Source organism: Cololabis saira, chromosome 10 (assembly GCF_033807715.1).
Source record: "Cololabis saira isolate AMF1-May2022 chromosome 10, fColSai1.1, whole genome shotgun sequence".
Taxonomy (NCBI): Eukaryota; Metazoa; Chordata; class Actinopteri; order Beloniformes; family Belonidae; genus Cololabis; species Cololabis saira.
This window is the reverse complement of record NC_084596.1, coordinates 12,117,612-12,143,852: the sequence shown is the minus strand read 5'-3', so window position 1 is coordinate 12,143,852 and position 26,241 is coordinate 12,117,612. Positions and strand designations below refer to the sequence as shown.

The 26,241-nt window shown below is 36.4% G+C and overlaps 2 protein-coding genes across 2 annotated transcripts; both read right to left on the bottom strand.

Moving 5' to 3' along the window:
• Positions 1-420: 420 nt before the first annotated feature.
• calr3b (calreticulin 3b) lies at positions 421-5,024 on the bottom strand. The gene is made up of 9 exons (XM_061731711.1): positions 4,852-5,024; positions 4,562-4,663; positions 2,712-2,915; positions 2,536-2,630; positions 2,227-2,436; positions 1,982-2,095; positions 1,712-1,855; positions 1,537-1,629; positions 421-1,415 (listed from the first exon to the last, which is right to left on the bottom strand). Exons 1-9 carry the CDS (start codon positions 4,946-4,948, stop codon positions 1,209-1,211), a joined length of 1,266 nt encoding a protein of 421 aa, XP_061587695.1. The 5' UTR covers positions 4,949-5,024; the 3' UTR covers positions 421-1,208.
• Positions 5,025-12,989: 7,965 nt separating this feature from the next.
• rx2 (retinal homeobox gene 2) lies at positions 12,990-21,443 on the bottom strand. Its single transcript, XM_061731712.1, has 4 exons — positions 21,217-21,443; positions 20,008-20,536; positions 15,932-16,188; positions 12,990-15,115 (listed from the first exon to the last, which is right to left on the bottom strand). Exons 2-4 carry the CDS (start codon positions 20,297-20,299, stop codon positions 14,678-14,680), a joined length of 987 nt encoding a protein of 328 aa, XP_061587696.1. The 5' UTR covers positions 20,300-20,536; positions 21,217-21,443; the 3' UTR covers positions 12,990-14,677.
• Between the last annotated feature and the right edge of the window lie 4,798 nt (positions 21,444-26,241).

Here is a 26,241-nt window from a genome sequence, read left to right as displayed (position 1 = left end):
GTATAATAAGGGATTTTTTTTAAAATATTTGTGTTGCTTTTGTTTTATCCTGTAAAGCTTTTTGCATTGCACAAGTTGTGTGGAAAGTGCTGTAGAAATAAAGTGTTGATTACTGGACAAAAATACCATCTGGTTTTGAGAGCTCTGCACAAAACACAACAAAGCTGGTATCTGTGGTCCCTCTAAATGTGTCCTTACAAGAATTCAAGGAATCCTACAACCTTTCAATAACTTTGTTTTGCACCCACTCATAAGCCTTCACCTGTGGCAGGCACATTAAATGTCAAACCTCTATGGAATCCTTTTAATCAATCAATTAGTTAATTAATCATACATCTTCCACAGCCGGCTGACATAGAATCAGGAAATTCATATCTATACAATGCACACACTTATACTGTAATAATTATGACAAGAAAATAAGGTGATAATCTTTTAATAAAAACTTTGGTTTCAATAACATTCTGTCCAGTAAAAATAATGCAACCCTTACATTAGTCACACCGGGGGCTCATATTTTCTCTAAACATTCAGATTATATTGCAGATCCCATGGCATCCTCATGAAGACATGTTGAACTCATAACATTAGGGAACATCAAAGTAATATCTACTCAGGGTAGAATGATTTACATTTAACAACTGTTTATAGGTGTGTGAAGAAAAAAAAAAAGTGGCATAAAAACAACCAAATTAAATTAAAATACATTTGTCTTCAATATCTGTCTCTATTCTGTTTTATTTCTGACAAATCAGGTTAAATTAAAATCTAAATTATCTCAACCATCTTTGCATGAATCTTCAAAATAATATAGTCAAGCAACCACCCAAGGATATCTGCAATAAAGGGAGATGTTTAGATCAGTGTCATCAGTGCAAACTTCTTCTGTTATTACAAAATGAGGAATGGACTTTGTTGTTTGAAAAAACACAAAAGCTATCAAGCAATTCAAGAGCAACTTTAAGAAAATGAAGAAGACAAAGTCTATTAACATCCATTTGTCCCCATTTTCTACATCAGATCCCAAAGTTTGGTTGTGTCCACGTCTCAGGGAAAGGATGCACAGCAGCCACAATACCCCTGGGAATTACAGGACAATTTTCTGTGGTAGGGCCAGATAAAGAAAAAAAAATAAAGAAAGATGACAGATTTGGAGAAAAAAAACCAACCAACCAAACAAACAAAAAAAACAACCTGGCAAACATTCCTCAAAGCTCATCTTTAGGTGTTGCATCTTCATCATCATCTTCTGAGGGTGCTTCCTCTTTTGTGTCTTCTTCCTCTTCATCATCGTCGTCATCATCATCCTCATCAGCCTCTTCCTCATCAGCTTCAGTCTCTTGTTCTTTGTTTTTCTCTTCTTCCTCTTTCCGCTTCAAATCATCCTGCTCTTGTTTCATTTTCTTTTCTGGCTCCTATGCGCAAAGACAATCACAAATTACATCGCACAAGCATCATTTTTCCATTATGAGAAAATACTTGAAATTAGGGAAAAGAAAAGAAAAAAAAAAGAAAGAGAAAAAGGCCCCAGCATACCTTTGTCACACCCCATGTCTCTGTTCCAACGTCTTCTGCTTCTTTCACATCATCCGTGATAACGAAGTTGTCAAAGATGGTCCCGGATTTCACCTGAGAAAAAAAACAAAGTATATTACACTGTGGTTCAAGTGTCACAGGTTACATTGCCGTTTAAAAGAGATCCGTCTCTTACCTGCCAAAGATCAAGACCTAACACACCAATGTTGTCAAACTTGTAGATTTCAGAATCAGCACTGTATTCAGGATTGTCAATTTCAGGATGCACCCAGGTTCCTTTGTAGTTGGGATTATCAATCTGTTTGGGTTTCCATTCTCCCTGTAATACACACATTTTAGGTTTTTTTTCTTCTGTTTTTGTTTTTGTTTTTGTTTTTAATAAAAAGGCATTGGAAAATAAAAGTAGTAAACAATTGAATATTATGACAATCCAGATGTGGCCTACTTTGTATTCTGGGTTGGGAATCATAGGTGGCTCCCACTCGCCGTCCATGTCCTCGTCCCAGTCCTCAGGCTTTTTAGCGTCAGGATCTGGAATATTTTCAGCTTTGTCCCAGTCCTAAAAAAAAAACAACAGGGTTATAGCAAAGTCAAACAAAATGTTTTTTTCCACTGACATGCTTTGTAGCTGCAAACATCTTTTCAACCAGTCCAAAGCATAAAACCACAAACAAGTATTTTTTTTTGTACCTCAGGCTTTGTGTCATCAGCATCATCAATTTTAGGACGGTCATCCCAGTCCTCTGGTTTCTTGGCTTCGGGGTCCTTAATTTGTTTGGGAGGCAGGAAGTCCCAATCCTCCTCCAAACTGCCAGACTCTACCTTTTCGTTGTCAATTTTCACCTCATACGTCTGATCTGGATTCAGGATCAGCGTGTACAAGTGGGTAAGTTCATCATCCTGGAAGGAGAGAAAGAGAAAGCATTTGGATTTAGGCTCATGTACCGAAGCAATGGGTTTTCACACTTCAAAATAAACATTTTAAACCAACAGAATTACCTTGCACTTAATCTCTTTCTTGATGAGGTGATTCTTGCCCTTGTAATTAAAGATGACGTGAACTTTCTTGGTGCTGTACCCGCAGATGTCGGGGCCTGGGTGAAATCATTTCATCATTAGACACCAGCAGTGCTCATTCTAACAAGTTAATGTCACATATTACAATAGTTTCTTACCGAACATAATGTGGTATGAGGAGTCGCCGTGCAGGGCGGTCTGATCCAGGTCACCAGGGAAGACCTTCACGTAGCCGCCACCACAGTCAATCTTCTGCTCGTGCTTGACTGAGAACTGGATGACCAAAGGTTTGCCCTTGTTGCTAAAGGGCTCAAAACGGGAAGAAGTGGCGTAGAAACGAGCATCTTGGCTTGTCTGCAAACCTAAAGAGGAAGGTCTAAAATTATTTCTTAATTCAGAAAACAAAAAAGATGTGTGTAACAGTGCAGCATTTGCAGTGTACTAAAAAATGTACTAACTGTATAGTAGGAATGGGTGATATTTTACCATTCACGATAAACCGTCAAAAAAATTCCCCACGGTAAGAATTTGTCATCTCACGGTAAAAACGATAAATTCCCGTTGATGACGTTTTTGTGTAAAGATGATTTATGGTTGAAAGAAAGAAAGAAAGAAATGAGCCTGAAAGAAAGAAAGAAAGAAATGAGCCCGAAAGAAAGAAAGAAATGAGCCAGAAAGAAAGAAAGAAAGAAAAGGAGCCAGAAAAGAAAGAAAGAAATGAGCCCGAAAGAAAGAAAGAAAGAAAGAAAGAAAGAAAGAAAGAAAGAAAGAAAGAAATGAGCCCGAAAGAAAGAAATGAGCCCGAAAGAAAGAAAGAAATGAGCCCGAAAGAAAGAAAGAAATGAGCCAGAAAGAAAGAAAGAAATGAGCCAGAAAGAAAGAAAGAAATGAGCCAGAAAGAAAGAAAGAAATGAGCCAGAAAGAAAGAAAGAAAGAAAGAAAGGAGCCTGAAAGAAAGAAAGAAATGAGCCTGAAAGAAAGAAAGAAAGAAAGAAAGAAAGGAGCCCGAAAGAAAGAAAGAAAGAAATGAGCCCGAAAGAAAGAAAGAAAGAAAGAAAGAAAGAAATGAGCCAGAAAGAAAGAAAGAAAGAAAGGAGCCTGAAAGAAAGAAAGAAAGAAAGAAAGAAAGAAAGAAATGAGCCAGAAAGAAAGAAAGAAAGAAAGAAATGAGCCAGAAAGAAAGAAAGAAATGAGCCAGAAAGAAAGAAAGAAAGAAAGAAAGGAGCCTGAAAGAAAGAAAGAAATGAGCCTGAAAGAAAGAAAGAAAGAAAGAAAGAAAGAAAGAAAGAAAGAAAGAAATGAGCCCGAAAGAAAGAAAGAAAGAAATGAGCCCGAAAGAAAGAAAGAAAGAAAGAAAGAAAGAAAGAAAGAAAGAAAGAAAGAAAGAAAGAAAGAAAGGAGCCTGAAAGAAAGAAAGAAAGAAAGAAAGAAAGAAAGAAAGAAAGAAAGAAAGAAAGAAAGAAAGAAAGAAAGAAAGAAATGAGCCCGAAAGAAAGAAAGAAATGAGCCCGAAAGAAATGAGCCCGAAAGAAAGAAAGAAAGAAAGAAAGAAGTTTAGTAGCATTTAGTATTCTTTTAGAGCAGTGTTTTGGGGGCTCCAAAGACTGAATGTGGTGATAGATTTATAGTTAAAAAGGTGGAGTTGAATTGGTATTTTTTTTATCGTCATTTTTATCGTTATCGGGATAAATGACAGAAATTATCGTGATACATTTTTTAGTCCATACCGCCCATTCCTACTGTATAGATGTCAAAGGCCAATGTTGAACCTGCTCAACACGTTACTGAAGTAGATTATTAATGCTGATAGCATCTGTTAAGTTTCCCTTTCCCTTTATAATAATGTAATAAGGACTTGTGTCATTTTCACCATTCATTATTCACACTTGGAGCATATAAGTGCTATAGTGTCTTTTTTGAAATAACTATAAAGTGAAACCAACTGCTGTTTTTTAAGCAAATGCTGATTATTCTTGGAATTAAAATGGATAAATGTATGGAAGATTACCCTTGTCTTTCTCAGCGTCTCCATAGAAGTTTCCAGCCGTCAGTTTCCACTCTCCATAGTCAGATTTATGTTTAGAGTTCACCCAGCGACTCGTCCATGCATCTGGACACAAAACAAGGAAGAACATTGAAGTTTTACGTGAAACAAGTCTGCTTGAAATCAATTTTAGTTGCACAATCAAAGAATTAAATAAAAAAGCTATTTTCCACTGAAACAGACACTCAAAAATGACTCCAGCGAGCTTTTAGCAGATGATCATTTTGACCAAAAGACAAGTAAATGTCACTTACCGCCGTCCAGAAACTCCTCCCGAAAGTAAATCTTTGCATGCACGCTGTAAACTGCTAATATTACAGCAACTACGCCCAAGATCTGCATTTTTCCCATTTCAGACCTATTTTCGCAGGGCTTTACTGTAACGTCGCCGGGCGCGGAAGCAGATAGATTGTGGAGAAGGAAGAAAGGGGAATATTTCAGAGTGGCTCCAGCGAACAGATGTCTGCCTCTGATTGGCCAGCGGGGCGGGCGGCCTGGACCAATCAGAGGAGACCACGAAACATATGTCCTCCGGGGCGCTGATCCTGGATCAGCTCAGGGCTTTAGGATTTACACCAGCGCCATTACAACACACGTCCAGTAGAGGGCGCCAATGTCAAATGAAAATTTTAGTTTTATTTCTTGGCCATAGTGGAGTTTGGAGTGTGACTGTTTGAGGTTGTGGACAGGTGTTTTTTATACTGATAACCAGTTAAAACCTACGGGCCAAACTAAGACAAAAAAAATGGGAAATTACGAGAATAAAGTCGTAAAATCACGAGAATAAATTCGTAAAATTACGAGAATAAAGTCGTAATATTACGACTTAATTCTCGCAACAATATGACTTTAATCTTGTAATTTTACAACTTTATTCTCGTAATATTACGACTTTATTCTCGTAATATTACGACTTTATTCTCGTAATATTACGACTTTATTCTCGTAATATTACGACTTTATTCTCATAATATTAAGACTATATTTCATGCAATTATCTGTACTTTTTACTCCTTACATTTTAAAAACAGCCTTGTTACTCTATTTCATTTCGGCCTTTAAAAAAAACTATCCAGTTAAATTGCTCCATCCGGATAGAGTGAATTTGGTTGTGGTTGTTTCAGATGTTCGTGTCCAGTTTTGTTCTTACATCCGTTCCCTCAGATTCCTGCAACTAAACTTGGATGTACATTCCAATAAAGGTTATGATAAATGATAACATGCCTCTGAAGTTTGACTTTTTGCACCATTACAATACTTATAGGCAACTAGTCATCATATCTGCTGCTCTCTGAAACACAGGTTAATGCTCAATAGTACACATATATGGTTCTTTAATATATTTGCATTATACTAAGATGCATTCATTTTCAATGGCTTTTGTCCTTAATGGCTTTTTCCCCCTTCCATACTTTTATTTTTATACTTTAAGTAGTTTTGAAACCAGTACTTTTATACTTTGACTTGAGTAAAAAACTTGTTGATACTTCAACTTCTACAGCAGTATTTTTAAACTCTAGTATCTATACTTCTACCTGAGTAATGAATGTGAATACTTTTGACACCTCTGGTTAAAACAGGTGCCATTAATACAGGTAACGAGTGGAGGACAGACGAGCCTCTAAATTTTAAAAGAAGAGGTTACAGGTCTGTGAAAGCCAGAAATCTTGCTTGTTTGTAGGTGACCAAATACTTATTTTACCCAGGAATTTACCAATTAATTCAGTAAAAATCCTACAGTGTGATTTCCTGGATTCTTTCCCCCCTTTCTGTCTCTCATAGTTGAAGTTACCTATGATGAAAATTACAGGCCTCCCATCTTTTTAATTGGGAGAACTTGTACAATTGGTGGCAGACTAAATACCTTTTTGCCCCACTGTACCCCAAAACTTCAGAATCAGGGGCCTACATGTTACCATTTTGTGATAACTTATATATGAACTATATAATTATGCATCTAATTTCAAAGCCATGTCTTATTGCAATAGCTGTTTTTATGTATTAGAAATGAAGTTTTTCCAGAATGATCTTGAGTTTTATTATAATAAAAAAATGGCAAACCCAACGTTTTGATTTAGCTCATGTAAATGAGTGTTTTTATTATTTAACTGAGTTTTTTATTTTTCAAATGACTTATTCATCAGAATCTTTATATATTTATTAATATCCTACATTTGGTATGAACATGCTTGCTTTGTGTTATATATACTTATTTGACCATCTTCAGTGGTTCCTCCATTCATCTATTTATTCACGTGTTTTGATGGTATAATAAGGGATTTTTTTAAATATATTTGTGTTGCTTTTGTTTTATCCTGTAAAGCATTTTGCATTGCACAAGTTGTGTGGAAAGTGCTGTAGAAATAAAGTTTTACTGGACAAAAATACAAATGCACATGCAAATACAAAAATACAATGCCCTAGGGCAGCACGGTGGCTTGGTGGTTAGCACTGTTGCCTCACAGCAAGAAGGTTCCCGGTTCGACTCCCAGGCCCAGCAGGGTCTTTCTGTGTGGAGTTTGCATGTTCTCCCCGTGCTTGCGTGGGTTTCCTCCGGGTACTCCGGTTTCCTCCCACAGAACATGCACGCTCCAAAAACATGCATGCTAGGTAAATTGATCATTCTAAATTGCCTGTAGGTGTGAGTGTGTCTGTGTCTGGTTGTCTGTTTATATGTGGCCCTGCGATTGACTGGCAACCTTTCGCCTGAAAATAGCTGGGATAGGCTCCAGCAGACCCCCATGACCCTGCATGGACAAAAATACCATCTGGTTTTGTGAGTTCTGTTTTATCCTGTAAAGCATTTTGCATTGCACAAGTTGTGTGGAAAGTGCTGTAGAAATAAAGTTTTACTGGACAAAAATACCATCTGGTTTTGAGAGCTCTGCACAAAACACAACAAAGCTGGTATCTGTGGTCCCTCTAAATGTGTCCTTACAAGAATTTAAGGAATCCTACAACCTTTCAATAACTTTTTGTTTTGCACCCACTCATAAGCCTTCACCTGTGGCAGACACATTAAATGTCAAACCTCTATGGAATCCTTTTAATCAATTAGTTAATTCATCATACATCTTCCACAGCCGGCTGGCATAGAATCAGGAAATGCTCTATGGAATCCTTATTTAGGATTTACACCCGCGCCATTATAACAAACGTCCAGTAGAGGGTGACAATGTAAAATGAAATTTTTATTTTTATTTTATTTAACCTTTATTTAACCAGGAAGTTCACATTGAGATTTAAAAACCTCTTTTCCAAGGGAGATCTATATACAGATGACACTGAGTGGAGCGGGTGACCGAGTTTGCATGTTCTCCCCGACCGTGCTTGCGTGGGTTTCCTCCGGGTACTCCGGTTTCCTCCCACAGTCCAAAAACATGCATATTAGGTTAATTGATGATTCTAAATTGCCCGTAGGTGTGAGTGTGAGTGTGTCTGGTTGTCTGTTTATGTGGCCCTGCGATGGACTGGTAACCTGTCCAGGGTGTAACCCCTGCCTCTCGCCTGAAAATAGCTGGGATAGGCTCCAGCAGACCCCCGTGACCCCGCAAAGGATAAAGCGGGTATAGATAATGGATGGATATATATATATATATATATATATATATATATATATATATATATATATATATATATATATATATATATATATATATATCCATCCATATATATATATATATATGTATATATATATATATATGTATATATATATATATATATATATATATATATATATATATATATATATATATATATATATATATATATATATATATTTTTTTTTTTTATTGAGAAGAAGTCATATACAAAGAACATCAGACAAGTGCTCCAATATATGTAACAAAAAATAAATATAAAATTCCAGTGAAATTAACAGAAGTAGGGAGAATGACACAAAAAACGAGTGAATAAATAAAATATGAAAAAGAAAGAAAAAAAAGTAAATGAAAAAATAAATAAGTAAACTGTAAATACTTCATCTTTAAAAAAACTTCTCATATATATCAGTGGATGTTATACTTTGTTTGGTTTCAATTAGATTAAGGGATTTAATGTACTCTTTAAACTCAAGTAAAAAACCTTTAAAGAAGGGTGGAATTTTGGAGTATTTACATTTATCTATGTGAAATTTGCCATACACAATGAACAGGTTTATAAAAGTGATGTCATTTTCTTCATGGACAAAATAAAATATCACACTACAGTCAATTGAGATGTTTATCTTGATTTTAGACACTACATAGTGTTCAAATTGAGACCACAAATTGAAAGAGCAAGCACAGTGGTAGAATAAATGAGTTATGGTTTCTGGTTCCACATTGCAAAAAAGTGCAGTTACTTTCAATATTTAAGAATTTAGAAAAATATACATTATCTCAACACTAGATGCCGCTCGCCCCACAGATGAACATACGTCACAAGCGCCGCCATATTGGAAAGGTAAAAGTGAGGGTTGTGGACCATGGATCTATAATATTAACGTTGTGGACACATAAACAAATATTTGAACGAATGTTAGTTTTGTAAGTGTGGGCATTTTCTTCCCACGTACACTCGTATTTTTTTTGTCTCTGATTAAGTATGTTTCCTTGACTAGAGACCTATTTTCAAAAGAGATAAGTAACAATACTTCGCCTTTTTAAACTATGTTAATTTTAGTAGGTCAATTGTAACTGTAGTTTAAGTCTAACTCTTCTTTATTATGCCCCTGCACTGTAACCTTTTCCCCCCTATTCACTTTTCATATATTTATTATGTAAAGCACTATGAACTGCAGTGTTGCTGAAATTTGCTATATAAATAAACTGGCCTTTTAGATTGCTTTCGATCAAAACCAATCGATATCTTACATTTTCTTTTCAGAGAATTGAATTTTCTGATACCAATTTCCACCCCTTTTAACCCAAAATTATTTACCACAGCCACAATAAATTATCTATTTTTATTTTTACCTAAATGGCCACATTTTAACAATTTTAAAGTGTACAGAGGACGAGGGGTCTGTCTGGAATAAGCGTAAGACATTTTGATAATCAGTAATTAATTGTGAAATGAAAAAAATAGATTAGCTATGAAATAGGACTGAAAATTGAAAAGTAATCAAATAATTATTTCTTAAATAATGCTATTTTAAAAAATGTATTTGAGTATGCATATATTCAAAATGAGAAATAGGTTATTGAATTTACCAAATCATTTATTTACTATTTTTATTCATGCATTTGCAAAAAGTAAGTCAATTTTCCATGTACGTTGCCTTTTTCCCCCCTTATTTTTTTTAAATAATTTACTTTCTTGACTTAGCCTCCCTGTTTGAACTTTTCCATGGTACTTTGGGTCTTGAGCAAATAAAACCAGACTGAAAAATACAAATCAGGTCCTTGAATGAAGATAAACTCACTTATTCATCACTGTTTTTTGTCCAAGGCCCAAAGCGCTCACGGAAAGATGAAAGGAGATACAGTGCAAGTCCAAGTCAACTAAAATCCAAGTCAAGTTACACCACCACCACTTCTACAACAGCACTGAAATACAGGTAATTATTTTTGCAGAGAGGGAAAGGAAAACCAATCTGTACTTTACCAAAATCTGATTCAAGATTGAAATTAATGTAATTATAATCTAACTCTTCCTCATTCTTACATGTTAGATTAAAGGCTCTGATATATACATATCAACGCATTAACTGCTTGTTATCCTTGAAGATTGACGCATCTCTTCCCATTTTCCCATTTGTAAACCCTTAATTCCCTCTTCACATTATAGCTCCTCCCACCTGAGATACAAGGGCTGGAGACAAGGGAGAGACTTGTGGAGAGAATAAAAGATACTTAACACAGTTGTGAATCTTTGCCTCGTTGCTTTTATTTTATCAATTGAATGCATGATGTGTGATACATGCCCTTATTTTGTTAAATCGTTTGTTAAAGCACCTCAAGAGAAATGAAAGTTTATTTAGTATTAGTATTAGTATTTTTCTTGTTTTTAGACTTATACACCAATGATAAGTATTTACTGGTACTGTATTTACCCTAATAAATGAAGAAAGGATGCTCGTAACATGAACTCAGATTTTGACAAAAGAGTCAAAATCCCGATTTAAAAGAAATGACAGAAAATTGGAAATATGACACAACTTCTTTCAATTTTTCTTGAAAATATGGCTTTAATAAGCCAGTGTTAGCCATTTGTTAGTAATTTAAGATCAACAGGAGTTGTAGGCATTGTAGTGAATGCAAATTTAAACCCTAAGCATTTGCTCATGTGTGTAAAGCAAGGGAGGTTGGGTTCTTTGAGTGACATGTCCTTTTTCTCAAAGTGAAGCCTGGGACGAAGACGAGCAACTGGCGCCAGCCATCAAATCCCCTTCACCCTCTGAGTGATCAGCAATTATGTCAAGAGGGGAGAATGGTGTCCCTTTGAAAAGTGTTCTTAATCAAACCCAATTAATTCCACTATTTTGCCTTATTATTTCCACCATGGACCACGTCCCACTCATCAGCCTGTTAACTAGAGCCTTGGCCTCAGTGAAGGTCATGCTTGGTCAAGCAAGATAACATCCTAATGTGTGTAAGTAATTGCTAGTTCTGAGTGTTTCATGAGCATATTCTGGGTGCAGCTACATGAAGCCTGACATATGGTTGCTGAGAGTTGGATTTGCTTAAATATAATACATCTTAACATTTTTAATTTCATTTTTATTGCTTTACATGTCAAGCCAATTAGGCATATTATTATTATTATTATTAGGCATAGACTATTTAGCTTTAGTTGCATTGCAAAACTTTAAAAAAAAGCCACAACCAGCAGTGCAAAGAGAGACAAATATCTTTATTATAAAGTTAAATGCTTAAAAATCATTTAACAGGAGTGTACATATTATGTCGTTTTTTTTATTTAAATATTTTTTTTATTATTTACCCAAAATCTAAACAATAATTTCTCAGCGAGACAGTGAATGTGTGGAGGCAAGTTTCCTTTTTCCCTTTTCAAACACATTCATACGGGATTATTATATGCAGTCCACTCTTAATATTATTTAGTTTAGTTTTTTTTCTCTTAGAGAATTTGTTGACACCATCTTTTCCGTATTTAATGCTGAACCAAGAAAACCTAAAATGAAAAGTTGTTTTTTTTAATGAAAAAAAAAGATTAATTATTCTGCAAATTCATTTTATGAAATTTGTGAAGGCAGACATATGGAACTAACAAAAAAACAAGTTTATACTGTCACAAAAAAAAGTAGATAAGGAGTTTAGTTTGTGTACTGACTAACACATTACTGCAAAACAGAACACAATCTTCCCTCCTAAAATAAATTGGGACATTTAAGCTACCTAGGCTACCAAAGGGCAATTACAACTTCGCCCTTGTGGCCTCAACAGCCTAGCAAGCTGGGCCCCTTGACACCCCTGGTTGGGCCTGATGGAGTGGAGCTTCATCTGCCTAACGGCCTGGCAAAGGTCCACGGGTCTGGGCGAACACAACAGGCCCCCTTCAGGCCAGCTCTCTCTGTCACAGCTTACATGGGCCTATTGTGCGCCAGTGCTCATTAACAACACCAAAGTCATGTTGGTGGCTCACTAACAGATGAAAAGAAAAAAAAACAAGGTGTATAATCAAAGTGCCTTTACAGTAGTGCTCTGTAAATTTATTCCGTGTTTTTTCATATGAAAAATGAAAGTCATACTATAGAAACTTTGGCCTAGAAATGAGTACATAGTAATAATGAGAAGTGATAAAAATAATAAAACATCCTTCAACATTTGTGAGTGCTTTCTAGCAAAAGGGAGTTTTCCCTAAATTCCTTTGGCCATTTAGTTCACTGAAGTCACAAATGGGGGTTACAGCCAGCGTGGGGGTTGGTGTGGTTGCCTTGCTGTCAGAAAGTTCCCGGTTTGATTCTTGCTCATGAGTTTTGCTTCTTCTCCCTGGGATTGCAGGGTTCCATCAGAAAGCACATCCCACATAAAACATCTTGCCAAATATATGTGCTGTGATGATCCTTTCATTGAGGGAGGTACATAGCCACAACATGATTACTAATCACAAGCAGGGAATTTTGACAATCAATCACAAAATTTATTGGGAAAATGTGTTGCCAGACAAGGTTACCTGAAGTCATGTAATGCTCTGTTACTCTCATATACAGGACTGTCTCAGAAAATTAGAATATTGTGATAAAGTTCTTTATTTTCTGTAATGCAATTAAAAAAACAAAAATGTCATACATTCTGGATTCATTACAAATCAACTGAAATATTGCAAGCCTTTTATTATTTTAATATTGCTGATTATGGCTTACAGTTTAAGATTAAGATTCCCTGAATATTCTAATTTTTTGAGATAGGATATTTGAGTTTTCTTAAGCTGTAAACTGATCAGCAATATTAAAATAATAAAAGGCTTGCAATATTTCAGTTGATTTGTAATGAATCCAGAATGTATGACATTTTTGTTTTTGTAATTGCATTACAGAAAATCACAATATTCAAATTTTCTGAGACAGTCCTGTATGCATGTGTAGCACACTTATTGACACTGCATTTTTGAGTAAGATGCTTAGGTAACTTTCTGTATTAATTTAATGCATACACAAAAACACAGTAACATTGTGTCTGTGAGAAATATCACTGCAATGCCATCTTCTTCTGCAATGGGTCCAGCAGATACGTTAAGCTGTGCTACTTCCAGTTCACAGCATTGTGAATTGTGTTATGAATGGTCATTATATTAAGCAACAATCAGAATTTAGACACCAACTCCTGTTTTGAAGAAGAATGCATAATAAAAGATGAAAATACAGAATCTCTTAAAGCATTTTACTTAAGGGAATATTTTGTAATGAACAGAATCTGTTGCTGATAAGTATTTTATCTGAGAAGAGAATTAATGGGCATGCCTTTGGGGGACAGAACTTTGCCAGTGCTTGAAGAGGGTTTTCAAGAGTATCTGAGGGCATGCTGTCTATGGCTGAGAATCCAGGGTTAATCGCTTTAAAAGCAGTAATTAGGTGTTAAGAGGTATGCTTGTCTGTCTAAATTAGCCTCCAAATCAGATTACGCTCTGTGACTTCCGATAACCTCCCCCCATCAGAACTCAATGCTCTTCAAAAGGCCATTTTAATTATTTAAATACAAACACTTATGTTCCCTTTAAACCAATATCAAACTTAGATTTGAGTGGAAAATTGGTTTAAAATATACATTTTTACCCACTGTATATATACAGTGGGTAAAAATGCATATTTGCTATAGCACATCAAAATCTTATACTTAAAAAAAATGCTGAACAGTATTTTCATTGAATAAAAAGATAAAGACAAAACCTATCCTGGTCACAGAATAAAACCAACAGCTACAATAAAACAGTGGAGACCTTTACAAATAGATACTAACACTTTCAAAGTGCAGTATGTTGGCCAATGATGTTCAAAAGTCTATCATAACTTCAAGGAAGCTGGGGAAATGTTACGCTCAGACAGTGGTACTTTTTTAGTGTCTTATCACCTCAGTAAAAAAAAAAAAAGTTAGAACACCTTTCTTTTAAGATATCACTCTTGTATAAATGTGTTGACATTGGTCATCATGATATTACTAGATTATAAAAACAACAACAACAAAAAAACATAGTTACCCGTGTAAGATGTCTCTGCATAAACTTTCTATACTTTGTATCAAGTTCTATAAATGGTCTAAAATTCATCAGATATACAAAATTATTACAAAACAGAAAAATAAAACAACATTGCAAAACAAAAAAGTGTCTGATTTGAAAGTCTCAACCAAGATCAAAGTGTACCCATAAAGGAGCTCTAAATATATTATAAACTCGCTTGGGGCAGAAATGGTTTATCAAAAAAAAAAATGTTTACACATTTTGACGTGGATTCTGAAAATCACAAGCTGACCTTGTGCAGATTTGCACATCGGTGCACACTGTAAAAGGAAAAAAAGTCTTACTTTCAAGCTTCTTTGGTGTCCTGCATCACCCTCATTGGTACATGACTCAAACAGTGTAAAGCAGTTTGTAAACATTCACAGGAGCAGATCAAAACTCCATCCATATTAAATGACATCACATATGCTGCCAGGTTTTATCCATTGACTGAATGTGCTCTTTGGCCTTCATCCTGAGTGCTGCGATGCTGGAACTCCGATCATCTTCCATTGGGTATTTATCACCGAAGCTGGGCGGGCACTGGTAGGGCGGCGGGCCCATGGCCTGCATACCTTGGACCATACCAGGCGGGGTGTTGAGGAAGCTGTGGCTTGAGTAAGTGGGCTGCAGGGCCTGCGGCGAGCCCATGAACCCGGGGATGGTATGCATGGGCGTGGCACTGGATATGGGCGAGGTCAGCCAGGGATCTAGGGGCATAGGGTTTCCCACGGGGCCCACGTTAGGGGGCATTGGGGGACGGTTGAAGGACAGCATTGGGGAGTCATGGAGCTTCATGGTGCTAGTGTCCATCTTTTCTTGACGTCTCCACTTTGCTCTTCGATTCTGGAACCACACCTGGACAGAGAGCAATGGCACAAAATGAGATTACACAGGCAAAATAAACAAGATATAGTCATTAGCCTTCCCCCAAAACAGTCAAACAGTAGACATTTCATTAAACGGAATCTCAAAGAAGTTCAAAATAACATCACAGGTAACTTGTGCTTTCTTTTTTGTAGTAAATGAAATGCAAAGAAAAACATAGTCTGCAATTGAATTTACAATCAAAAGCTTGGGCTCTTGGAGGAATATTCTTTGAACGGAAAAATTCAAAGCAGAGCTGTCTGGCTACAAAAACAGAAGATAAGTGTAGCCCACACTTGGCACAGAGGTAGAAATATTAGTGTTTGAAATGGCTTTTTTATCTCAAGAAATAGGCAGCTTTCAACTTTTGATGCATTTTACAATTTATCAGAGAGTATTTGAGGGTAATAGGAGGTTAGATGTCATAAATAGTTGAAGATGATTTAGATGTGGAGCTTTCAACATTGAAATGGTCGTGACATGGGCATATAAAAAAGAAGGGTTGTAAAAGACCGGAGCCATGCCGAAGAATTGAAAAGGCCTACAATACAATTTAAACGTGTCGGGTGGATTTCCAAGTTTCAGCATATGCAACATAACCTACAAACATCGCCCAACTGTGGGAAATGAGAATCTAGAGTTGTCAAAAAAGTTCTACAAACCAGGTTAAAGGTTGATAAACAAGAATAAAAAATGCCTTGGAGAAGATGTTTCTGTTTAAGGGAAGTCATAGCTGTAGAGTTTACGTTTACACAGATTGCTTCAAATCCTGTTGATGTTTCACATGTTATTCGTTCACATCCTTACCTGCACTCGAACCTCAGGTAAGTTGACCTTTGTTGCCAGCTCCTCGCGGCTGTAGACGTCTGGGTAGTGAGACTTCTCGAAGGCTCTCTCCAGCTCATGAAGCTGATAGGTGGTGAAGGTGGTGCGATTTCTTCTGTGTTTCTTTTTAGTGTGCTCTTCGTCTTTACCAGCCTTTGGAGACCCTTCAGCAATATCCACGTCCTCGTGCAGGTTGCTCATTTCACCGTCACACTTGTCACTGGAGAAAAGGTTAGATTCTAGGATGAAAGAAAGAACAAATAGGTGAATTACATTTTTTAAAACTGTCAAGTGTCTCAGTATAAGTTACCAAAATAATCATCATCCCCTGTTTTTTATTATGTTATAACATGACCGGCTTTATTATTGTAGTAATCAGAAACTTTTTTTTTTTTTTTTTAATGTTATGTGCAAGTCAAAACTGTAAATTTCTACAAATAAGTCTTTGGACATTACTATCTGGAAGACTCTTTTGGACTTCGAATAAAAAAATCATGGAAAAAAAATACAGGTAAAGCTTTTCTCATATTCAAAACATCTTGTGTTTTTATGCCTGAAAGGTTGATTCTTTATTTGATTTTTTTTCTTCCTGAGACAGTTATATGAATTTTGACAGTAAATGATATGACATGGTAGAACAGCTTAATGACAAGTAAGCCCTTTATTCCCTTTTGTTTTGTTTTTCTTTAAGTTAAACCTCAGCAATCTGGAAAGCTCAAATGACATTACCTCTTTCACTGAATTCTTTCTGTGCTGTAATCCCATAGTAACAGATGCTGTCAGTTAAACCTGCAAGTCCCTGCGTTCTCTAATCTATCGAGCCAAGTAAACAGTTGTGGCACGGATTGTGTTTTCCAAGAAATGGTCAAGGTACATGTGAAGCATGTGAGTGATGCACCACAGCTCATTAATCATGCTCGTTTCAGACAATGCGAGCTGAAGACCGGTGTTTGGCTCACGTTTCACCACAATGGAGCATTGCCGTTGTTATACTCCTTTGGTATAGGTTTTTATGTCAGATGCCCTTCTGGACGCAGCATCGCAAGCACTGGAAGAAGACCAGAAAGACCCAACCGAGAACCTTCCTAACAACGCCAACCAATCTGCAACGGATTGTTGGTTGATACCAAAAGATCCCGGCTGAAATGATGGATCATTATATCATTTTTCTCCCTGGATATCAGTCAATTGCCATCTGAGTTTGTGGCTAGTTGCCATTCTCGCCAGCCTGGAAACAGAAGGTCAGGTGTTGAATCAACCCATTAGAGTGGGTGTGTAATGACCCACCTCAGAGATGTGTGTGAGACTAGAGTCTCTCACGCATATATTCTTAGGTGGATCATTGGATACATGTGTGAAACTTGAAAGTTGAAACTTGAAAAATATTTTTTTTGTTGCATCTTCAGAAATAGTTGCACATTTTTTCACACAGAGGTTGCTAAATGCCCTTTTTAAACCATCACACAGCCCTAACAGAGGCAGTTCAGCGCCACACAAGTGTATGAATACACACAGCTAACCAGCATTGCAGGACCAGCTGAGTCATGGCAGCATTGTTTGACTATATCAATATCTTGGTTTTATATTAATATTGGTTTTTCTGTGTCTGAACCAAAGTGGACAAACAGAAAAACTGAGGTATTTATTTTATTTTTTTCATTTTTCATTTTATTCAACCAAACAAATGCATGTTACATCTGTTAAAAGTTTGTTCTGATTGGATGCCCACACAACAAGAACAAGTCTTCTTTTACCCTTGAAGCTCCAGCCTATTTTCAATACCCATCTTCTTCTCTGCTGTAGGGTCCCCCAATTGGGATACCCCCCTCAAAAAAATGATGTCACAGTCTTGGTGGTACTCAAGGCTGCTTAATTCTTAGCGAACATTTTGAAAGTGAGAAAAGGCAAATCCAGGCTATACAAAAATGTAAAGCACATTTTATACACACATATTTACCAACACATTAAGATCGATAGAACAAAAAAAAATCAATTAATAGCTCAATTAATTAATTTAATGAAAGTTAGAATACCAGAAAAAGAATAAACGACAGATAGAGTGAATATTCAAAGGTTTTTGAAACTTTGTGCTGTTCGATCCCATAATCATAATTCCCTTGAGCAAATTTGTTTGCAATGGCCACTGCAAATCCAGGTTTGTTTTCTCCACAGCCTGGGTTAAAAGGCAGCAAGATCCATGTGGATTATTAGAATCTCCACCCAGACAACCTTCAAAACAACTCCCCAGTGCCTTGAGGTGTTCAATTACGATTGGACTGAGAAGCTTCTGGAGAACAAACCTAACACAGAATCACAGATTTATGGTGCTCTATTACAAAAGCAACCATTTTTACTCTTATTACTTTCACTTGTGACACACTGAAAAAACGTGCTTCAGAGCCGCATTGTTTTCCCAGATGCTGTAGATCTGAAACCTATCTTCCTTTTTGTATTTTTTTTTTCATCTTTGTTTTAGAGCAGGAAAAAGAAAAGAAAAAACACACATGAAACCTTTTCTTGTGTACTGCCATGCTGGCTCACCTGTGCACACAGTGCTCATCGTCAGTTCGTTTTGCCCCTGTTACTTAGCTGCCAAGGCAGAAAAGAAATGCAACAAAAATTCCAGCTTGAAGCCATTCACAAACAGAAAGAGGCAGCACACTGGTCAAACAGTCCCTCCTGTTGAGTGGAAGGGACTACAGAAACAGAACAAGGGGGAAACAAACTCTGTGTAGAGAGGGCGAGCCATCATAGTTAACTCTAAGATCTGAAGGGTCATGTCCCTCACAAGTATCATTATGATAGAAATGTTATCCTACATGTAGCTGTAAAGAAAACTAGAGCCATCTTTGCATCAAGCACCTTCTTTTGGGTTTTATTAGTACTAAGGGCCAACAGCAGGTCATTTTAAGTGGCTCATTAACCTCATTTTTCCCCCAATCAGACACTTGTTGGTTCTATATAAAGCATATCACCTTGGCTTGTTCTTATCTCTTAGAAATTATGAGACATTCGCTCAACATTACATAGTTACCAAAGGGGCAAAAAGGTCCTTTCTGAACACATCTTTCTCATTATCAACATGACCAAAACAGCACAGATGTAACTAATTGCATTAACCCTGGCTCCTTTCTGGTGTGCCAGAAAACGTCCATGCACATCCCCAGCACAACCCATCGCACTAGGACATGTGAATGAAAAGTATCTCTTTTTTATATATTATGACAAAAAGAAAAAAAGCCTTTATATATTGAAATGTATGCAAAACCATGTAAAAGACATGTTTCTTGGGCGCTGCATGTGCCGTTTAAACTTCATAGACCTTTTTTGGACAATAATTCACAGATTCTGTGTAGTTTTGTCAAGTTTTTTTTTTTTTTAACAAAAAACAAATGGAGCGTACCATTAATGTAAAATAAAAATCATAAAATTGTCATCACTTCTGAGCATTTTTTCTTTTTTTTAGTTAATTTATTGTAGTTGTTGGACTCTGTAAAGAAGATTCCACTTTTATTAGAATTATCAGGGACATTTCCATCATTTGCACCATCTCTGACCTAGGCCTTTTTAAATCTAAAATTAAAACTTATTTATTCAGGGTGGCTTTTAATACCCAGTAGTGTGGCGACACTTTTTTATACTTGATGTTTTTTATATGTTCATATGTTTTATTCTTGTTTTATTTTGTTGTATGTTATGTAAAGCACTTTGGTTCACCTTCAGGTTGATGTAAGGTGCTATATAAATAAAGTACATTTACATTTACATTTACATTTCTTGTCTTTCTTCCATAAAATGCAGGCATACTGAAATATAAGAGCATCCTCGCTCCTCACCGCTTACTGCATTTGGGGATATAACGGCCACATCTTTTTTTTTTTTTCTATTAACTGCTTCACTGCCAATAACAATGATATTCTTTACATTTAACTCATTCCTGACCATCAACTCTTGAAACTTGGAGTCTTCTCTGTTCGAGGACACTGCTACAGAGCTGCGTGAAAGTTTAAAACAGAGGCTTTGTACCTCACAATAGTTGCTTATCTGAAAGGACTCACCATGGTAGGAGGAATGCTGGGAGCTGTCACCTAGTTCTGGGAGGTTCCCATAGGGGTCTGACGGGACCTGCTTTTCAGGGTCCTGCAGGTTTGCTCCATTGGCTTTTGGGCTGTCATCAGCTCCTACTGAATGGAGTAAAGGCTCCTGGTCTTTAGCGAATCCCAATATGACATCAATACTGTGGACCCTGCCTCCACTGCTCGACCCGGCACCTTTTGCCAAGTCATAGTTGTCAACTATTCCATGTCCACTATCGTCCACTATTCCAAGGGTATCCATTGACAAATGCATCCGCGCCTTTGGACACGCTTTCTCTGTTTCTTATCAGGAAAAAAAAAAAAAAAAAGAAATAAAAAAAAAGTGAAAGGCTGTCAACTCAGACAAGGCGATCTCTATATGGAGCTGTTGTTCTCGTCACGAGCAATGGAGCAAATGTATGAGATGTGTGAGGTTTGTGTCTTCCAACGATCACTTCAGTGAGGTTGAATGTATCGTTTCCACAAAAGTAGAACTAACTCACATCTTTGTCTGCAAAGGATTGAAAGAAAAGAGAAATATAATACAGTAAAGCTGTGTACTTAAATTCACTTGAAAAAATTTCTTGTTTTGCTGATAATCTTTAATGACTGTTTTATAAATTAAAATGATGGGAGAAATGAAAAAATGTCGGTGAGATATACACAATCATTTATTCCTTAGAACAACTATAATTCATTTGATATATAATGATACCTGCCTCCTAACGCAAGTATTTTTTTCTTTCATTGCCTTGTTGGAAGAAGGTTTTGAAATCTTAGTTTGAAACAATAACCAGTTACTTCATCATAATTTATCAGTGTATCATTCAATAATGAACCTGATATGATGCATTTAATAGTTTTTTTATTTTCAGTTTTTTTTCCCTTTTCCTTATCCTCATTTATTAAAGAAAACAGTAATAATATAAAAGTTATACTGACACTTCTTAGATTTTCCCCCCCTTACTTTTTTTCACTTTTCACTTATTAGATTTTTTAAAAATATATTTACTTCATAGTTTCAAAATCTGGCTTAAGACCAATCACCATAACAAACTTTAAAGAGAGAACTTAAAACATAAAATACAAGAAAAATATTTTTTGAATTATTTAGCTAAATGCCAGCAAGCATTACTGATACTAGCTATAACTGGTGACATAAGAATAAAAAAGTACATAAAATAGTCTTACCCTCTTTAGTTTTCCTGACACAGGCTACGCTCCGCACATGACATCTCTGTAGTCCATAAGTAGACAAATGACACTAACAATGTGTACTGTAGGCACTTGTTACTCTCAGTTAAGTCTTTGAAATCCCCTGCAAACAATTGAGCAAAAGACCTGTGGCCGGAGATCTCTACAGCAACAACATGTAATGTCTTTCTCTCCAGATAAAACTCTCCTTAACCACATGAGACACAGGAGCTGGCGGGGGGAATGGTAGTAAAACCAAAAGGTTTAAGAGGTTTATTAATTGGAATCCTTCCCCTTTAAGAATGACTGACAGTTGTTTTCTGGTCAAGTAATTGCTCCAAATGTGTCCTGCTTTCAGACCACAGAGGGAGGCCATTGCTAATGAAGCCTCAACAAAACTTTCTTTCAAAAAATCTATTGTCTGAAAGATAATGGCTTGTATTGAGAGTTTTTGCTAATCCCTTCATTACAGACAATGTAAGGGAGAAAAGGCAGTGATGGACTTTTAACTTGAATGGCTACACACTATAGACGTATAACAGTTTACCAGCCTTCTAAATTTTGCAAACTTGTTACTTACATACACATTTTTTTATAAAAATAAAAGACTGAACTAATTTACAAGTTTTTAATTAAAGCTAATTTGATTCCTCCCGACTTTTCTTTTGAGAAATAACATTCCTGTCATGTTGTTCTGTTAAAATATTGTAATATCTTGTCATTTTTATAGGAAGCCAACAGGTTACATGTTAAAACATATGCCTGCAGAGGTAAAGTAGCTAATGCACAGTCCTCTGTTTATCCTCATTAATTCAAAGATGAATAGTGAACAGCCTTAACTACACCGGTTCTTTCATTTGTTTCAGTTGAATCAGATTGAGAGTGTTTACGTCATCAAATATGTGTGAAAACCATGTTGGTAATAAAGTTAGACAAACAGCCTGATAGTGCGCAGTGCAACTGGGTGGGGGTCGTCAGATTTTCATCCTGCAACCTGTGAGTTTCTCCTTTGCCAGCTGGCGCAGCCAAAGCTGTAGCAGTTCCAGTAGGTGTTGCAGAGATCAAGCCCATCCTTAATGAGCCTAAAGACTTCACTAGAGATTTCCTCTGACCTCACTCCCCCTACCTTAAGATATATTTAGGAGTTCTTTGCACGTGAAATGCAAAATACAACCTGGAAAAATGTGTGCACCTAATGATGTGAATGCAAATATTTGATCGTGTTTATCATAGAGAGTTTTTTTCTTTGAACTTTTGAAGTTATTTACCGCGTTCTAAGAAAACAGCGCATATATAATATATGTATATAGATAGATAGATTTTACATTTTTGTTCAAAAGCGTCCTGATATGAACCAAAAGAAGCACATCAACTTTCAGGAGTCAAACACATAAGTGAGCAGCTGAGGCATTTTAAATGCTAACAAGTTTAGGGCTCTTGCCAGTGCTACTTATTAGCACACTAGCAGTGGTTTAAGTGGCTTCGGCTGACTACACTTCCTTGGTTGTCACCAATGTTTTCAAAGAATAGAAAGATTGAATTTGCCGCTTATTTTCCCCTGTGAATGAAATAAAGATCTTAAAGATGCTATCACAGCAGGAGATTTTCCACAAAGCAGGTTGCTGCCATATGGTGACTATAAAGAAAGTCAGGCTTCTGTATTGTTGAAGTGTCTAAATCTTTGTGTATGTTTAAATGATCAAAAAGCAAAGGGACATAATAGGCAGACAAAACAGCATATTGTGCTCACTGAAAAGTAATGCAAAAGTAATGTTTTAGCTTTTGAGCAACTGACCAGATACTGGTTAATTCAAGTTAGAGAAAAAAATCACTGTTGCTGTTTTTTTGCGGCAAATTGTGGCAAATATTTTGATACGTACAGTTAAAAACCTGTGTAAATGTTTTAGTGCCAGGCATTTTTACATCAATTGAGGCCTTCAAATGATATAAATGAAGATACTTGTAAAAACTCACATCTGAAAGGAACATTAAAATGTCTCATTGGATTGTGCATTTGGACTTCTTTGATTTTCAGCTGTCACTTTTGACAGATACTGTTTAATCCATTCTCAGATCTACTTAAAATAAATGTTTGTAATGCCATTTACTATTATGTTTACAACACTATTAAATGATATTTGGACGAGTCTCGCTAAGTTCTCCTAATAGCAATCAAGTCATAGGCAAGAGAGCCTGATAATCATTTTATCACATTAATATATGTGATAATATCTGTCCCTCTTTGCTTGTTTCCCCATTATCCTAATTGAGTACAAATTGGTTAAGAGGGTGCAGCACAGCTATCAAGCGCCTTAGTTTTATCAAATGACAACGTAAGTCGCTGAGATCCTATTAGGAAGAAAGCAGCTAATGTTTAAAGGCGCTGTGTCAGCTTACAGTGGGAAAGGGGGATGGTGAGCTGCAGGGGGAGGAGAGATGATTGAAAGGGAGGGTTATATGCTGATAGACTGGTCACATGATCAGCTACAGCTGAAATGAAAAGGAAAAGGCAAGTCATTCATATCAAATTCATTCAGGTTAAATTCATTCGGGTTTTTTTTTTTTCCAAAACTGAGCCTGCTGCAGGTTTCCCTCTACTTTTTGTATTGCTCTTTTAGTAAGTCATTTTGGATAAAGGCATCTGCTAAATGTAGTGTAATCAATACTCGAGTTGTGAAAAAAAAATCAGGGGGGATGGTGGATTTTATCATATGGGAACAGATAATTTGTGCTGATTACAAATAATATAATATATTACAAATAATAGCAGTGACCAAAACACCTGCAGAAATACTGCAGGAATGACATAGCAGCAGTTAAATGCAGCCTTCTGTAAGCTTTAAATATCCACTGGGCTTACATCAAATACATCAAAACACAACAATAAAAAACACTTTTCTGAACTTATCAATATGACTCTGTCCTTCACAGGATAAGTAAAATGGATCACTGCAAAACTCAAAATCTTAACAAGAATATTTGTCTTATTTCTAGTTAAAATGTCTCATTTTAGTAAAAAAAATCTCATTACACTTAAAACAAGACTCATCACGGGAAAAAACAACAATTTTCACCTGTTTCAAGTAGATTTTAACTTAAAATAATAAAAAAATATGCCAGTGGAAAAATATTTTTTTGTCTGTAATGAGAAGATAAATCTTGCAGATTTTTCTACTTATTTCAAGTGAAAATTTACTTGAAACAGGTGAAAATTGTCAAATAAGTTATTTTTCTGGTGTTATTTTTCTGGTGATGACTCTAAATGTTGAAATATCAGTAATACCACATTCATTGATGAAATGACATAAGGGATGGAAGGATGAATGATTTTGACCATTTTTACTTCGGGGGGGATGCCATCCCCCCTCATCCCCCCTCAACTCCAGTACTGAGTGTAATGTAATGTTGAAATCAATGTATGAGCATTCAGGGAATCACATCTGGAAGATCAGGCTTATTTGAGCACTTTAAAATCTTTAGTTTACTAATTTTAACCTCATCCTTCTACCTTACCGTTAGCCATCACCTGATGCAAATAAAAGAAATAGATCAAATCCATCCGTCTTCTACCTTTATCCAGGGTCAGGTCTGGAGGGTAATAGCCTAAGCAGGGAAGCAAGACTTCCCTCTCCCCAGCTACTTCGTCCAGCTCATCTGGGGGAACCCCTATGTGTTCCTGGGCCAGCCAACAGACATATTCTTCCAGCGTGTCCGCCCTGGGGTCTCCTCCCAGTGGGACATGCTAGAAAGACCTCACCAGGGATGCCTCAAGCAGGTATCAGCAGTACTGGAGTTGAGGGGGGATGAGGGGGGATGGCATCCCCCCTGAAATAAAAACGGTCCAAATCATCCCCCCAGTAAAACTGCCATCCCCCCTTTCCATCCCTTATGTCATTTCATCAATGAATGTGGTTTTACTGCTATTTCAACATTTAGAGTCATCACCAGAAAAATAACACCAGAAAAATAACTTATTTGACAATTTTCACCTGTTTCAAGTAAATTTTCACTTGAAATTAGTAGAAAAATCTGCCAGTGGGACAAGATTTAACTTCTCATACAAGCAAAAAAAACTTGTTCCACTGGCAGATTTTTCTACTTATTTCAAGTGAAAATCTACTTGAAACAGGTGAAAATTGTTGTTTTTTTTCCAGTGATGAGTCTTGTTTTAAGTGTAATGAGATTTTTTTTTTACTAAAATGAGACATTTTAACTAGAAATAAGATAAACATTCTTGTTAAGATTTTGAGTTTTTGCAGTGATCCATTTTACTTATCCTGTGAAGGACAGAGGCATATTTATAAGTTCAGAAAACTGTTTTTAATTGTTGTGTTTTGATGTATTTGATGTAAGCCCAGTGGATATTTAAAGCTTACAGAAGGCTGCATTTAACTGCTGCTATGTCATTCCTGCAGTATTTCTGCAGGTGTTTTGGTCACTGCTATTATTTGTAATATATTATATTATTTGTAATCAGCACAAATTATCTGTCCCCATATGATAAAATCCACCATCCCCCCTGATTTTTTTTACAACTCGAGTACTGGGTATCGTCACCAGGTGCTCAAGCCACCTCATGTGGTTCCTCTCGATGCAGAGGAGCAACCGCTCTACTCTGAGTCCTTCCCGGGTGATCAAGCTTCTAACCCGATCTCTAATGGAGAGCCCGGACTACTAAATAAATAATTTTGTCTTCCTGTTTGTGAGAAGAGAGTTTAGCGTCCCTCAGATTCATCCAGATTAAGGCTTTACCATGGTTAATGCTCTCTTCGCTTACAGTGTAACTTTGCACCGTTCAACTCGTTGGAATGTAATGCATGTTTTCAGTAGTTTAAATCCTCAGTATGTATCTGTACTGGTGTATTCAAGAAGTGAGATGTGAATGCCAAGAAGGTATAGTTTTACCATGGTTGAAGCATTAGCTGAATGTTTCAATATGACATTATGGACTACTTATCTGTATTGTACACACTGACCAAATTTCTGAAGCAAGCATGGCCTTTATCTGCTGCACGTCACTTA

Bases quoted from the DNA above. Each gene is read 5' to 3' on its own strand.
- calr3b (XM_061731711.1), bottom strand. From the start codon at position 4,948: ATGGGAAAAATGCAGATCTTGGGCGTAGTTGCTGTAATATTAGCAGTT. The intron at 4,664-4,851 runs GTAAGTGACATT...TTTTGTGTCCAG, and splicing joins GGAGGAGTTTCTGGACGGCG to ATGCATGGACGAGTCGCTGG. The intron at 1,856-1,981 runs GTAGGCCACATC...TGTGTATTACAG, and splicing joins TTCCCAACCCAGAATACAAA to GGAGAATGGAAACCCAAACA.
- rx2 (XM_061731712.1), bottom strand. From the start codon at position 20,299: ATGCATTTGTCAATGGATACCCTTGGAATAGTGGACGATAGTGGACAT. The intron at 16,189-20,007 runs GTGAGTCCTTTC...CTTTCATCCTAG, and splicing joins CCAGCATTCCTCCTACCATG to AATCTAACCTTTTCTCCAGT. The intron at 15,116-15,931 runs GTAAGGATGTGA...CTCTCTGTCCAG, and splicing joins TACCTGAGGTTCGAGTGCAG to GTGTGGTTCCAGAATCGAAG.